Source organism: Aythya ferina (genome assembly GCF_964211825.1).
Source record: "Aythya ferina genome assembly, chromosome: 3".
NCBI classification, from domain to species: domain Eukaryota; kingdom Metazoa; phylum Chordata; class Aves; order Anseriformes; family Anatidae; genus Aythya; species Aythya ferina.
The window spans coordinates 32,373,691-32,386,299 of NC_140298.1; the positions used below are offsets into that span (position 1 = coordinate 32,373,691).

The 12,609-nt window shown below is 37.4% G+C and overlaps 1 protein-coding gene across 6 annotated transcripts in view; it reads left to right on the forward strand.

The window, feature by feature from the left end:
- BIRC6 (baculoviral IAP repeat containing 6) overlaps positions 1-12,609 on the forward strand; it is a 174,718-nt gene that overhangs the window by 150,561 nt on the left and 11,548 nt on the right. For all 6 annotated transcript variants that reach the window (XM_084512709.1, XM_084512713.1, XM_084512711.1 and 3 more), the window contains 5 exons: positions 1,481-1,691; positions 8,242-8,387; positions 9,213-9,323; positions 10,521-10,738; positions 11,338-11,499. In XM_084512709.1, the coding sequence (XP_084368835.1) occupies positions 1,481-1,691; positions 8,242-8,387; positions 9,213-9,323; positions 10,521-10,738; positions 11,338-11,499 (848 nt within the window). The remainder of the gene's footprint in view (positions 1-1,480; positions 1,692-8,241; positions 8,388-9,212; positions 9,324-10,520; positions 10,739-11,337; positions 11,500-12,609) is intronic.

Here is a 12,609-nt window from a genome sequence, read left to right on the forward strand (position 1 = left end):
TTATTTCAGCACAGGATGTTTTTAGAGCCGTGATACCAGACCTGTAAAATTAATGTTTTATTTTGGTAAATTTCTTTGTACTCAACACAAAAATTATCTCCACAGTTGAGAGTTTGTGCTGTTTTAATAGTTTCAAAATACCAATAGCAAACTAGATCAAAGAAGAGACAGAAAACCTTAAAACCTGGATCGACTTGCTTGTTGAATTGCGGCTGGCTATTTACCCTGTCCCGTCATGCTGTATTTAGAGCTAAGGGATTAGTAATGGGACATGAAAGTTTGTGATATGCTTTAGCTTGGAGGGTGAGATGTGCTAAATGAAACATTAAAGAGTTCTTCTGTGCTTCATTCTGTCTTAACGTGAGTTGTCAGTTAATTTTTTTATTTTTTTCTGGAAAAAGTTGAAATGTATTTTATCAAACTCAGTCATTTGTAAAGACTTTGAACTAGAGCAATGGCTTTTTTTTTTTTTCTGCAGTTAGGTTAAAAATAGTATATCCTAGGGACAGAGGAAGCAGCTGTGTTAAAATATCTGCGTATTGCTACGTTTTCAGGATTTCTATTAATGATATAAAGTCAGTTGAAATGACATCCATTACATATTTGTCCAAGCAAGTGGAAAAGCAAAATAAACAATGTGGTGGTAGAGAATCCATTGGAATCGTGTGTGTTGCTGCGTGTCTGTCCTGGAGGTGATATCTGTCCTGTGCCCCAGTTACTGCTGTGATGCATATACCTCACGCTGAGCAGCGCCAAGACAGTGAACTCTGCCTACCTTATATATCTTCTTACTCATCTTTACTGGCTTGTGCTTCATATGTACGCAGATAAAATAGGCATCTTTTTCAAAACCTTTCGACGCTCTGAAATACCTGGTAGTTTTTAAGATACTTTCTCCATTGAAAGGAGAAAAGCTAGAGCTCTTAGAAGATAACTTCATTTATTTCACAACCATAAGTATTCTTGCAGTAATGTAGACAAATTTTCCCAAAGGAAAGAAGGTAATTATAAATAAAATGGATGATACTTTATTAATGCTTACACTATTAGAATACCAAATGCTACACTGCTACGCCATATGGCTTTTGACTTTGTCTTTGATTAAAAGGTTAGAATTTTTCCCCTGTACATGTTTGTTCGGCATTTCAGCATACACCTTGAGCCAGGATTGTATATTAAGCTCCTAGAAATTAATACAGAATGTGGTAATCCTGTTGTGTACCTTGTTAGCACTTTTTCTTTGTCCTTTTGTGTCTTTTGCTAACCTTTGTTTTCCAGTTATCTTATGTAATTTATTCTGGACAAGTCCATTAAAACATAATTTTAAATGGCTATTACAAAATATTGTGTTTTATAATGAAATGTCATTAATATTTTAATAATTATTAAAATCTAACTTTTCTATTTAAAAAAAAAAAAAAATCTGTTGTAAGGATCATCTTCAATTTTAGTAATTTCTGTAAACTGTTTTTTCTTTTAGTCTTGGATATGGCCCGACATGTTCCTCTCTACCGCGCGCTGCTAGAATTACTCCGTGCTATTGCGTCCTGCACGTCGATGGTGCCATTGCTGCTTCCTCTGTCTGGAGAAAACAGTGAAGAGGAGGAAGAACAGCTGGAGTCACAAGCTTCTGTTGGGACCCTGTTGGCTAAAATGAAGACCTGTGTAGATACCTACACCAACCGATTGAGGTAATCATTTTTGTCATCCCTAACCTTTCCTTGGCTGTGTTTTATAATTAATGTGTTAAGAATATAAAAGTGAAAGAAAACTCAGTTCCATATCATTAATATATATACAGTCCTGCAGTCCAGAGTGAGAACATAACATATACTTGATCTAGGTTTGTGTTTAATATGCATATTTTCTGTTTTATTATGCTACTTACTCGTAAGCGTAATAATTTTCTGCTGATGAGAAAGAGGAGTACTGCTCAAGGATCTGGGAGCTTCAAATCTTTCTAAAACTTCTTTCCCTCTTAGGGAGGTGTATGTCTTGTTTGCAGGACTCTGTATTTCCTGCTGTCAGTCTGAAAGCAGGAGCATTCCTTGGAAGCACTTACACGTGCCTGTTCTGTAAAGAATAGAACTGGGGAAGGTGAAACCAAATGGTAGTTCTTACTGGGTTTCTTTTATATGCTATTATGCTGCTTTATCCATCGATAATGGATTCCCCATCAGAGGCTGACTGGTTAGTAGAGGAGCCTTTTGGGTTCTCTCACAAAGTAAAAGATTCAGTTGTTACTTGTAGTGAGAAACCTAACTGCACAGTGACAGTTGAGAATTGTTGACTAGTGATATTGGTTGGTGCTAAATGTGAAAAGCCTGTTTGTACACATGGCAACTCTGCAACAGTTAATTTGTTAATGCACACGTCAGAGGTGAGCTGGGACACATGAAGATGATTTGATGTTACAAACGGATGCCCTGGAGCCATCCGTGCCAGGCTTTTCAGGTCTTCACTGCCTTCTGAGGAACTTCACATTTGACATTTCTTGTCAGGCACTCTCGCAGTCTGGTACTGCAATTAGAGAACAAATGGAGAAGTGTCTCAGTCCCCCTTCTCTGCGGTGATGCCATCCAGCTGCATGAGGGATGCAGTATAATGTCATCTGCACAGGCTTGTTCTGCATGTTCTCTGGACTTCAGCAGACTTTTCAAGCCTGTTTCTCAAGGAAACCCATACAGACAGAAAAGACATGAGGACAGTGTCTTACGGTAACCATCGACTACTTTTTAGGTACCTCCTCTTATAAAATGAAGGCAATAATAAGCAGATTCTCTTTCAGGGAACCTGTGAACCCAGACTCATTGGTAGCTGCTTTTATTCCTTGATGATTTTGGTGTAGTCCATAAAAAAGGTAGTTTTGCTTTGTTAAACCTGTTACCTGTCTCAGGCTGGTTGGGCCATAGATCTTGGACAATAGTAAGATTTAGACCAGCCATCTTTTTCCTGGTCTGTTCGGTAACAACCAGTACCACCAAATTGTTTTTTCCTATAAATGTTCAGTCACCGAAAATTCAGAGCAGTCACAGACTGGCTCTGACAGAAGCAAGGAGCCGCTGTGTGCCTCCCAGCTCCTCGTGCCTCTGGGAGGTGCTGGAGTTGGCACAGATTTCACAACTGACTTTTCATCTCTGGATGTCTCCAACCTTCCTGGTTTTCAGACTTGAGGATTTGTGTTGGTTTTTGTTTTAATGGATGAGTCAAGTTTTTCTGCCCAGACTGAGGGTATTAGAAAAGCAAATTCTGCTGCAATTCAGATTTCCATTCTTTTGATCATTTTCTGTCTCCAGGAATTAACAGGTTACTTGCTTTCAATATCAAGCTGACTTGTAAAGAAACAATATTCATCCTTAACTTAACTCCATGGACTTAATTGCTTGTGAATTTCTGGAGTCCTTTTTAACTTTGATTCCTAGTCTTGCATATCAAGCATGTAATACCCATGGTGGGAGAAACAGAATTAGGAAGAACAAGTAACATTTCTTTATATTGGTTACCAATCCAAGAAACATCAGCTTGTGCTTTGCTGGCAAAATTATGTAGATCACAGTATATGTAATCTTAAAAGAAAAAAGAAAAGAAAATCATAATTGACCTCTGTGTAATCAGTTTCCAGTATAAATATATGTGTAAATCTCTCCACCATGATTACTTCTGTTGTTGTTGTTAATCTGGTCATCTGCTGGACAGCCTCAGATTTAATGAGCATGAAAACCTCTGTCTTCTCACATCACTTTCTGAAGCTGAAGTCTGAAAAGTTTCTTTGTCAGAATGGCACATGACCATTGCTATTTGTAAGCTCTTTTTACTTCGGCAAAATAAGATATGATGGTACTAGTTCTTCAATGTTAGCTTAGGATCTGAAAACTAAGAATAGCTCCTCAGGCACAATCAGCATTATTTTAATAACTTATAAATTTTATTTTAAATTTATGATTGGTTCAGTTACGTATTTATATAACTTCCTTGTGTTATTTTGATATATCAGCTCAGAAAAATACCTTGTCTTTCCCTGGGTGGTTTAAGCATAATAGCGTTTGTCTTTAAAGCAGGGTAGAGACAAGGATGGAAACACCAACAGCCTGAACAGCCTGGAGTCATTGGGGTGGAAGGTTTTAATTCTCAGCCTTTTAGCTGAAGGTTTGCCAGCAACATAAGCAAGTGTTGGCATGAATTTCTTAAATGGGACAATCTGCTGCCCTTTTTAGGTCAAACGCCAGAAGAACAACATAATTAGGGGATCTGCTTTCAAAGACAAAATTTTCCTTTATCTGAACAGCAGCGCAACTTGCTTGTCTACCAAATGTCACTTACATGTTGGAACAAGACTGTCCACTTTGATCAAGGGGGACAGTTCGGTTTTGGATTCCAGTTAAGCATTTGGTTTTGTTTACTTTCAAATGCCATAGCACTATGGGAAAATCAGGAAACCTCAGGATAATGGAGAAGACGTTTAGGTATGAGATGCTCATTCCTAAATTTGATGAGGCAGGTAGGGTAGATGAGGCATTTTCCTTGCTATGGCTTTTCATTGTCTTCACTGTTACGTTGCAGAACTTCTTTGAGTAACAGTGCATTTTGCAAACAGTTTCCTTTCTAATTGGATCCTAAGAATCCGTATTTTTTATTTTTTTTATTTTTTAAAGACAAAGCCTCTGTCACTTTTTTTTGATGCACTCTCAAGGTCCTGTTCGGACTTAATGGTTGGTTGCAGGGACCAGTCCTGCAGCCTTTACTGGTTTGAAATGCTTCAGTTTAGTGTCTGTAAATACAGTGCTTGAAGCTCCAAGGAGTGTGGGGAGCCACCTCAGAGGAGGCTGCTTGCTTTTGTCAGTGCTTTATTTGCAAAGGTATATTCCCTTGCTTGTTTTGCCTAATTTTAGTAGATGGGTCTAAGAGTCTGTGGAAGGAACATGCATGGTTGGTGCATGTGGAAGCCTACGGAAGGTGGGGGGCATAGTGCTGGTGGCTGCCATGGTTGCAAACCTTTTCCCAGCAGAGTGACCGTCAGCATAAAACTGAGTGGAATTGCCTTACAAGCAGCATCTCTGCAGTACAGAGGGGCTGAACGGTTCGCTGCCTTTACTTTGTGAATAATTTGATAAATGTATCACTCCATATTACCACGTTTACCTCTAAGTACCTGGCATGAGTGAGTAACTATAAGTATTGGCTTTAAAAATTAAAGTTGCCTTGGGAGTGTATCGTTCATTATTCATTTATCACAGCGTGAAAAGAAGGCTGTCATCTTCCAGCACAAGCTAAATTAATGGCTTAAATTATTAGCATGTACACTGCTGTCTCTTCTAGCAAATATATTAGTTACTGTCATCCCTTTAAACACGAGCTGACATGAGTTTGTCTGCATTTCTTCAGTGGTTGAAAAGCTGCAAAGGGAAGGTTTTAAGTCCTAAGTAAATACTTGGCTGCTCCTCTACTCTGAAAATTGTAACATTTAGATAAAGGCTTGGCCTGCATCAAATAACTGAGACATTTTGCTCCACGCAAAATCTTGGAGGAAAGGAATACACGGTATAACAAAGACTTGTAAATATTTTCTAAAAATAGAGAATATGTACAGCAAGATAGTTACATGGTTATATTTTCTACCCTAGTTTATTATTTATGGATATTATTTGGTTTTGTTTCTTTGGAATACCGTTGAAAAACATGTAATTGGAGCTCAGGAATTTGATAATGCTGCTAGTTTACCTGCATACATAAATTTATATGCAGGCTGCTACAGTGCGGGGAAGACTAGAAGGATCCTACTGCCCTTATCACTTCTGTGAATGAGGAGATGAAATATAATGAACCAGGAGATGAACCAGAGTGTTTTTTTTTTTCTCTTTAGCATACAAAATATCATGGGTTTCAGATTGTGCTAAGAAATAGGTTTGGGGACCAAAATACCGTATTTGGTGTTGCTGCAGATTTGTCTCAGGAGTAATGTTTGCATGGCCCTGAAAGTCCTGCTTCTCACCTCCAAGACCAGACCCGACAGAGCCGTGTTGTACACACACATTACTCAGGATCCATCCAGCAGGCTGCTAGACCACAGCAGGCTTCACAGGCTTTCTCTGTGTGTACCGAGATTCTTCTGTGCACCAGTTGTATGTGAAGCCTGCAGGGCTTTAGATTGTTTGTCTCACCCATTTCATAACCATCTTTGGATGGAAACTATATAGACTTTTATATTTTCCACACCAAGTTTATTTTTAACCTCAGAGGTAGAGTCAAAATATCCTTTGTGTGCTCATGTGTTCGCTGTCAGTATGTCTGTAGGAGGTCTTATGCATGTGCTTAAGCATTTTGTCTAATGAGACCAGTACCTTAATGTTTTGCTTCTGAGACTAAGAAGGAGGAAAAAGCTGGTAGTCTAAATTGTAAAACCACAGGGCAGATGAAAGCCTTACAAGATAACTGGAAAATAAATTTGTAAGAATGAATACCACTTTCTGTATCTGGACCAATTACATTTTCATTGCTTTTCAGGCATCTTTCTCTTCTGTAAGCCAGTTGACGTTTCATTTTAACCAAAATTTCTCTAAGGGTTCTGTAGCAAAGAGCTTAAGGATTCTACATCAATAGCAAGCAGTACTAAATCCATACACCTTTCTTGGAACTGATGGCTGTAGCACATCTCTGACTGTCATGTCAGGTATCACTGAGGTTTAGTGGACTTAAATATACATACCAGACCTTAATAGGCTATTTAAAAAATCTTAGCCTAGATTTCCCCAAGGGAGAAGACAGCGATAAGGATTTAGGAAAGTGTAAATGGGAGAGGCAGCTGCTGCTTCTTTTTCTTCAACTGTTTCTTAAACTCTGCACTGTTTGGCTTTGATGCTTTCCTCCTAGCTGGGAGTACTTTGAAGTTAAGTATTGCTTGAAGTCAGCAGTGGGCTGACATCAGGTTGGATTAAATCTAGAACAAGGAAACTGGACCATGCTGCAGTAATGAAGGTTGTTATTAATGTGCTCTAGGCAATTCTCATTTGAGTAGGTATGGTACAAAGACGTTCATTATTAATATAATCACCTCTACTGAGTACTTTATTTATGCATGTTCATATATTGAGTTCATTATTTATGCCTGATGTCAGTCTAGATCAAAATACAGAAAGCATATTGTAGTTGATAGTGGCTAAAATATAAGTTTGGAACATCAAAGCATTGCATTGCTAATTCTTCTTGCATAGATAGCTTGGTTTTGCTTCTGGGTATGGTAATGGGAAAGAAAACCAGTGCTTCTTGGCAATTTATCTTGATTGGATCTTAAAATGAACAAGTGCTGTTAAAATTTTACAGAAAGTGGGGGAGGGGGAGAGGCTTGTTAGCATAAAAATCTCTATAAGTTTTGCAGGATAACAATGTAAATTTGTGCTAGCTCTTAAATTCCCAAATTCTAAAATAATAAGGTGTTTAAATTGACATTTGAATTTGCAATGCATCAATTATAAATATATAATATAGAAGCCATCTACATTTGTAAGACTTAGAATTATGCTACATTACATTGCTTGATTAAAGAAAAGGTCTTATCTTTTATAGTCCAGAAGAGAACTGCAGAGAGAGAGAAACATCATTTTTAATTCTTGTAATGCCTACCTTGTAGTTCATAGGCACAGTGTGAATTTTGACTAGAAGATCAATCTCCTAGCATTTTACCATGAGCGTATTTTAGAGAATTGTTCGTGTATTGTGGAATAGGAAAAAGTACCGTATTATCTATTTAAGTATTGACTTTACACCAGGATCTGCGTGGGTGGATGAAGTGCACATTCATGACGTGATTTTTGTTATATTGATTTTGGAAGCTTCTCTAACACTTCATGAAAGTGTGCAAACATAAAGTCAGTATGCAGCATAACTACCGGAATTACTAAATGGTTGTAGCAAGAAACTAGTACAGTTCTACAATGGGCTTTGTCTTCACATTTTTCCTCTTCATATCAGTTGTACTTTGTTTGTCAAATCAAGACCGTATGTTCAGTATTGTCACAGCTGATTGCTACATTAAGCAGCATTAACCTGGATTAATTAACCTGGATACCTGATTAACCTGGAGATACATAGAGACATTCCATTTCAGAACATTGGCTTTTAGCTTGATCTTTGATATTTTCCTTGTTGACATGCATTCTCAGTACTGTCTAATTTGTTGAAAAATTTTCTCTCATGCTATATCTTTTTTTTTTTTTTCCAATATTAACTAAAAAAAAAAAAAAACAGGTCTAAAAAAGATAAAGCTAAAGCTGGAGTAAAACCAGATGCATCTGATCAAGAACCAGAGGGGCTCACACTTTTGGTACCAGACATACAGAAGACTGCTGAGATAGTTTATGCTGCTACCACCAGCTTGCGCCAGGCAAACCAAGGTAAAATAGAAATACCTTTAGAAATACTGTGTAGTGATTATTTGTAATGCGTTCGTGAGCAGATAACTGAAACATTGGGTTCAAAGCAAGAGAAAAAACTTCCTCCTGCCCCCAGTCACCGACTACATTTTCAAATGTAGTCATTTGGACCCTTGTGTTAGTCTTAAATGTTAAAAGCTGAATATAGAATAATTCAAGTAAGTCACACATCTCACATGTTTCAGCACAATTAAGTAGTGTGTCTTTTTTCTCATCAGAAGATGAGGTATGTGACCATTAGTAGTAAGGCTTTTGGTATGAGAAGCAAGCCTTCTGAATTAGTATAAGTAAATGCACAACAAAAATATAAATCATGGATTGAACCTGCAGACAGTCAAACAACCATCTGGTTGTCTAGTAAAGAAAACTAAAGATTAAGTAGCTTAATTAGTAGGAGCAGATATTATCAAGGAGTATATAACCAGCTCCTAATTTTGGAGAGTGCATGAAAAATACTTGCGCGAGTGTCCATCCACACAAGTGTATGTCAGCCTTGCTTAAGAAAAATCATTAGAAGAATCAATAAATGAATATTCATAACAGCAGTAGTCATTAATTATTTCTGAGCTGAGATAACGATCTTTATTTACTTTAAGCTGTTCAGGTAATGAAAAGTTGTAGTTAGAAAAACAGATTTGTATGCTCTGAGGGATCCCCAGTTTTCAGAATTCTCTGCAGACACTATCATGAAGTGTCATTTCAAGTTAAATAATCCCCAAATGGTTGGCGTACCTGTCTCAAAATTACATTATTAACTACAAATAATCATCACATTTCATATAACAGAAAAGAAGATGGCTGAATACTCCAAAAAGGCGGCTGTGAAGCCCAAACCTCTGTCTGTTTTACGCTCTCTTGAAGAAAAGTATGTGGCTGTCATGAAAAAACTCCAGTTTGGTAAGTTGAGAAGTGTTAATGTTTGTATTTTAGAAAGCAGATACCTAAGAAATATGTAATATTTTGCAATTAATCTTTTTTTTTTTTTTTTTTTTTTTTTTTTTTTTTTTAAGCTTTTTGCATATGTCACGACCACTGATACTTTTTACACATGGAAAATTATACAAGTCTGTATTTTCAGGTTACAAACTAATGTGCTCATTGAACAAATATGGAACACATTATGCATACACTAGATGAATTCAAGGGACCAGTCACAAAATTCAGTGATGGTGTCCATATTTTCATTTCTGTAATGATTTGTGAGTTTTTCAGTCCTCAAATTCTATTGCAGTATTAGTAGTGGTTTTTTAAACTCTTATATGAGTTTATATAGATGTTTGTTAAAAGTATAACTTTTTTAATGGAATAGCATTCAGATCAAAATGTGTTTTTAAAGTAAAATGAAACTGTTGTAAACTCCATTCTGTCCTTTTACGAAGCTTGTTATGTTGTATTTGGAAAACATGATGAGAATTGGTTCTCATTTTGGCCATAAAGGGAACGTGTTCAAAAAAATTCGAGAACTACTACTAGTGTCTCATCTAAATAGAGCTATAAAATTATTGCAGAAACATGTTTTACAAATTTTTTGACCTGCAGTGCATTTGCAATCACATTTCTTTGCTGTTGTATTTGTAAGGGATTTTCCTCCCAAATGTTTTTGGAATTGTATGCCAAGAATACGCAGGTAGGAAAGTTTGTAATGGTAGCCTTGCACCCTGACAGCCAAGCTGTAGATTTTGCATTGTAAGTGACTAAACAAAATTAGCTATAAGTTTTTATGATCTTTTAATAACATTGCAACCACCACACAATTAAATACTGCTGGTGCTCTGTTTCACGCTGGTTCTATTATTAGCATTATTTTGTATTCATAAGTATCATTGTATGCCTGGTCTGGAGTAACTGGTAGCTTTCCAAATCGGAAATGGCGTACGTTGGATAAGTTGCATATGAATGCTTGTACATTTGCTGCAGGAATTCATTCGACCCAACACTGGTAATGCTTTGTTTTCTGTGAGCACTGTTAACTCAGAAATACATATTTTCATGATGCAAATTAAACTTTGCTGATTTTAATACTCAGAATGTTAAGGCTGATCCATTAGTAACTTCACTGTTTTCCTGATGCAATAAAATTTTCTTCTCTTCCAGACACATTTGAAATGGTTTCTGAAGACGATGATGGAAAATTGGTTTTTAAAGTAAATTACCACTACATGTCTCAGGTAAAAAATGCAAGTGACGCCAACAGTGCTGCCAGAGCCCGACGTCTTGCTCAAGAAGCTGTGACTCTTTCAACATCACTGCCTCTCTCATCTTCATCCAGTGTTTTTGTACGTTGTGATGAGGAGCGGCTTGACATTATGAAGGTGAAGTTATTTTTATTTCCCTCTTTCAGCTGGGTGTAGAAGAAAAACCAGAAGTATTTCATTTAGTCTGATCCTGATTTCCCAGTAACTTGGTGGGAGTGGGGGGGGTCCATCTACCAACCAAGGACACTTAACTTTTGTTAGCCAAGGAGACTTAACAGGACACGGTTCATTCTTCTGCTGTTCTAAAGTGAAAAGTTTTGTTTTGCTGCTCGATTGTGGTCAAATGGTATCTTTGCATGCTACAGTTTAAGTCAATTAAAAGCAGTAGGTATGGAGAAGTACACTGAATGTCTCTGGGCCTGAAGTTTGAAGACAGAATTGAATTAGTAACACGCAATAGGAGGTAGAGTTAGCTCCTTTCAGTTTGCTTTCCATTTGTAGTCTGTCTGAAGAAATGGACATTAGCTGAGAGCTTCACTTACCCAGAATATTGAAGTGAACAGACTGATAGCCTGAATGTGATGATGATGCCTACAATGTTTTCTGCAAAGTAGCATGTGGAAATTAAATGTTTCATATAACTTAGAAAAATCTCAACAGGGTTACAAATGTAAGGGTTCTTTTTAAAAACTGTCTTCTTTTTCTTACAATGGTAGGTTCTCATTACTGGTCCTGCAGACACCCCTTATGCAAACGGATGCTTTGAATTTGATGTGTATTTTCCACAAGACTATCCTAACTCCCCTCCACTCGTGAATCTGGAAACAACTGGAGGTCACAGTGTGAGATTTAATCCAAACCTCTACAACGATGGCAAGGTAGGTCAACTTTGCTCTTGTGCACAAGGAAGTGAAACTGATGAAACTTGTCTGTTTTTGTTCCTTTGTGGTTTTGTGTCTTAACCATGATAATTCTGAACTTCCAAGATTAAATAGTTTAAGAACGGGGGACCAAAGGCCTTCCTAGTCCAGCATCTTGCCTTTAGCTGTAAGGAAGAAGTCATGACCAAAAAGGTGATTTTTCTAGAGCGAGGCATATTTTGTACTCGATTTGGTAAACCTGGCAGTGTTCCCAAATGCAGGTCATTCATCTGGATGCTTTGTGGTAGTGTGGAGACTGGGCTTGCCATCTTACAGCTGCAGCCAGGACTGGCTGCCTGTGGGAGAGCATTAAGAAAAGGGCAAGTGCTGAGCAGCACGTTCCCAGCCTCCAGCAGTGTAACAGGCCCCTCAGTGAAAATGGTGGCCACTTTGTCCAGTGACTTTTGGCAACCTTGCATGTCTTCATCTACAGTGCTACATAGGAGTGAGTTCTGCAGCTACCCACTAAGTGCTATAGTAGCTCCTTTTTTGCTAAAATTCATGAAAATTGGCTCTTAAATTACTATTAATTAAAATACACAGGTATGGGTATTAGGCTGAGAGAGGTGCTTTGCACTCTCTGATTTTAGAGGTGCTCGTTTGTTTTTTTCTTCTTACAGTCAAATGAACAGCCACTCCTGATGTACTGGAGGAAGGTGTTTTGTTAAAGCTGGTCTTCAAACTGAATTGAAAAGCAATGTAACTGTTTCAAATGGGAATGACCTCTTTTCTGAATTATTTTAGAGATAATTTATTTTGTAAAGCCTTTATCAGCTGGACTAGACCAAAAATCAAGTAATTTTGACTTAGAAAAATGTTCTTTTCCACCATCCTTGATAAATTAACCAGGCAGAAATCTATTTTGGCTAGCTGAAGTAACCAGAATCCTTTCCATGGGCAAAGTATGCTTCAAATCAGCTGCAACCAAATATACTTGCCAAGTGCCTTGTCTCTCTTGCCATGCAGAAGTGATTTTTCTTAAAAGAAGAAAAAGGGATTCCTTAATCTCGGTATCCTTTTAAAAAAGAAAATGTAACTCTAAAATAAGGATGGAATAACTGTTTTGCT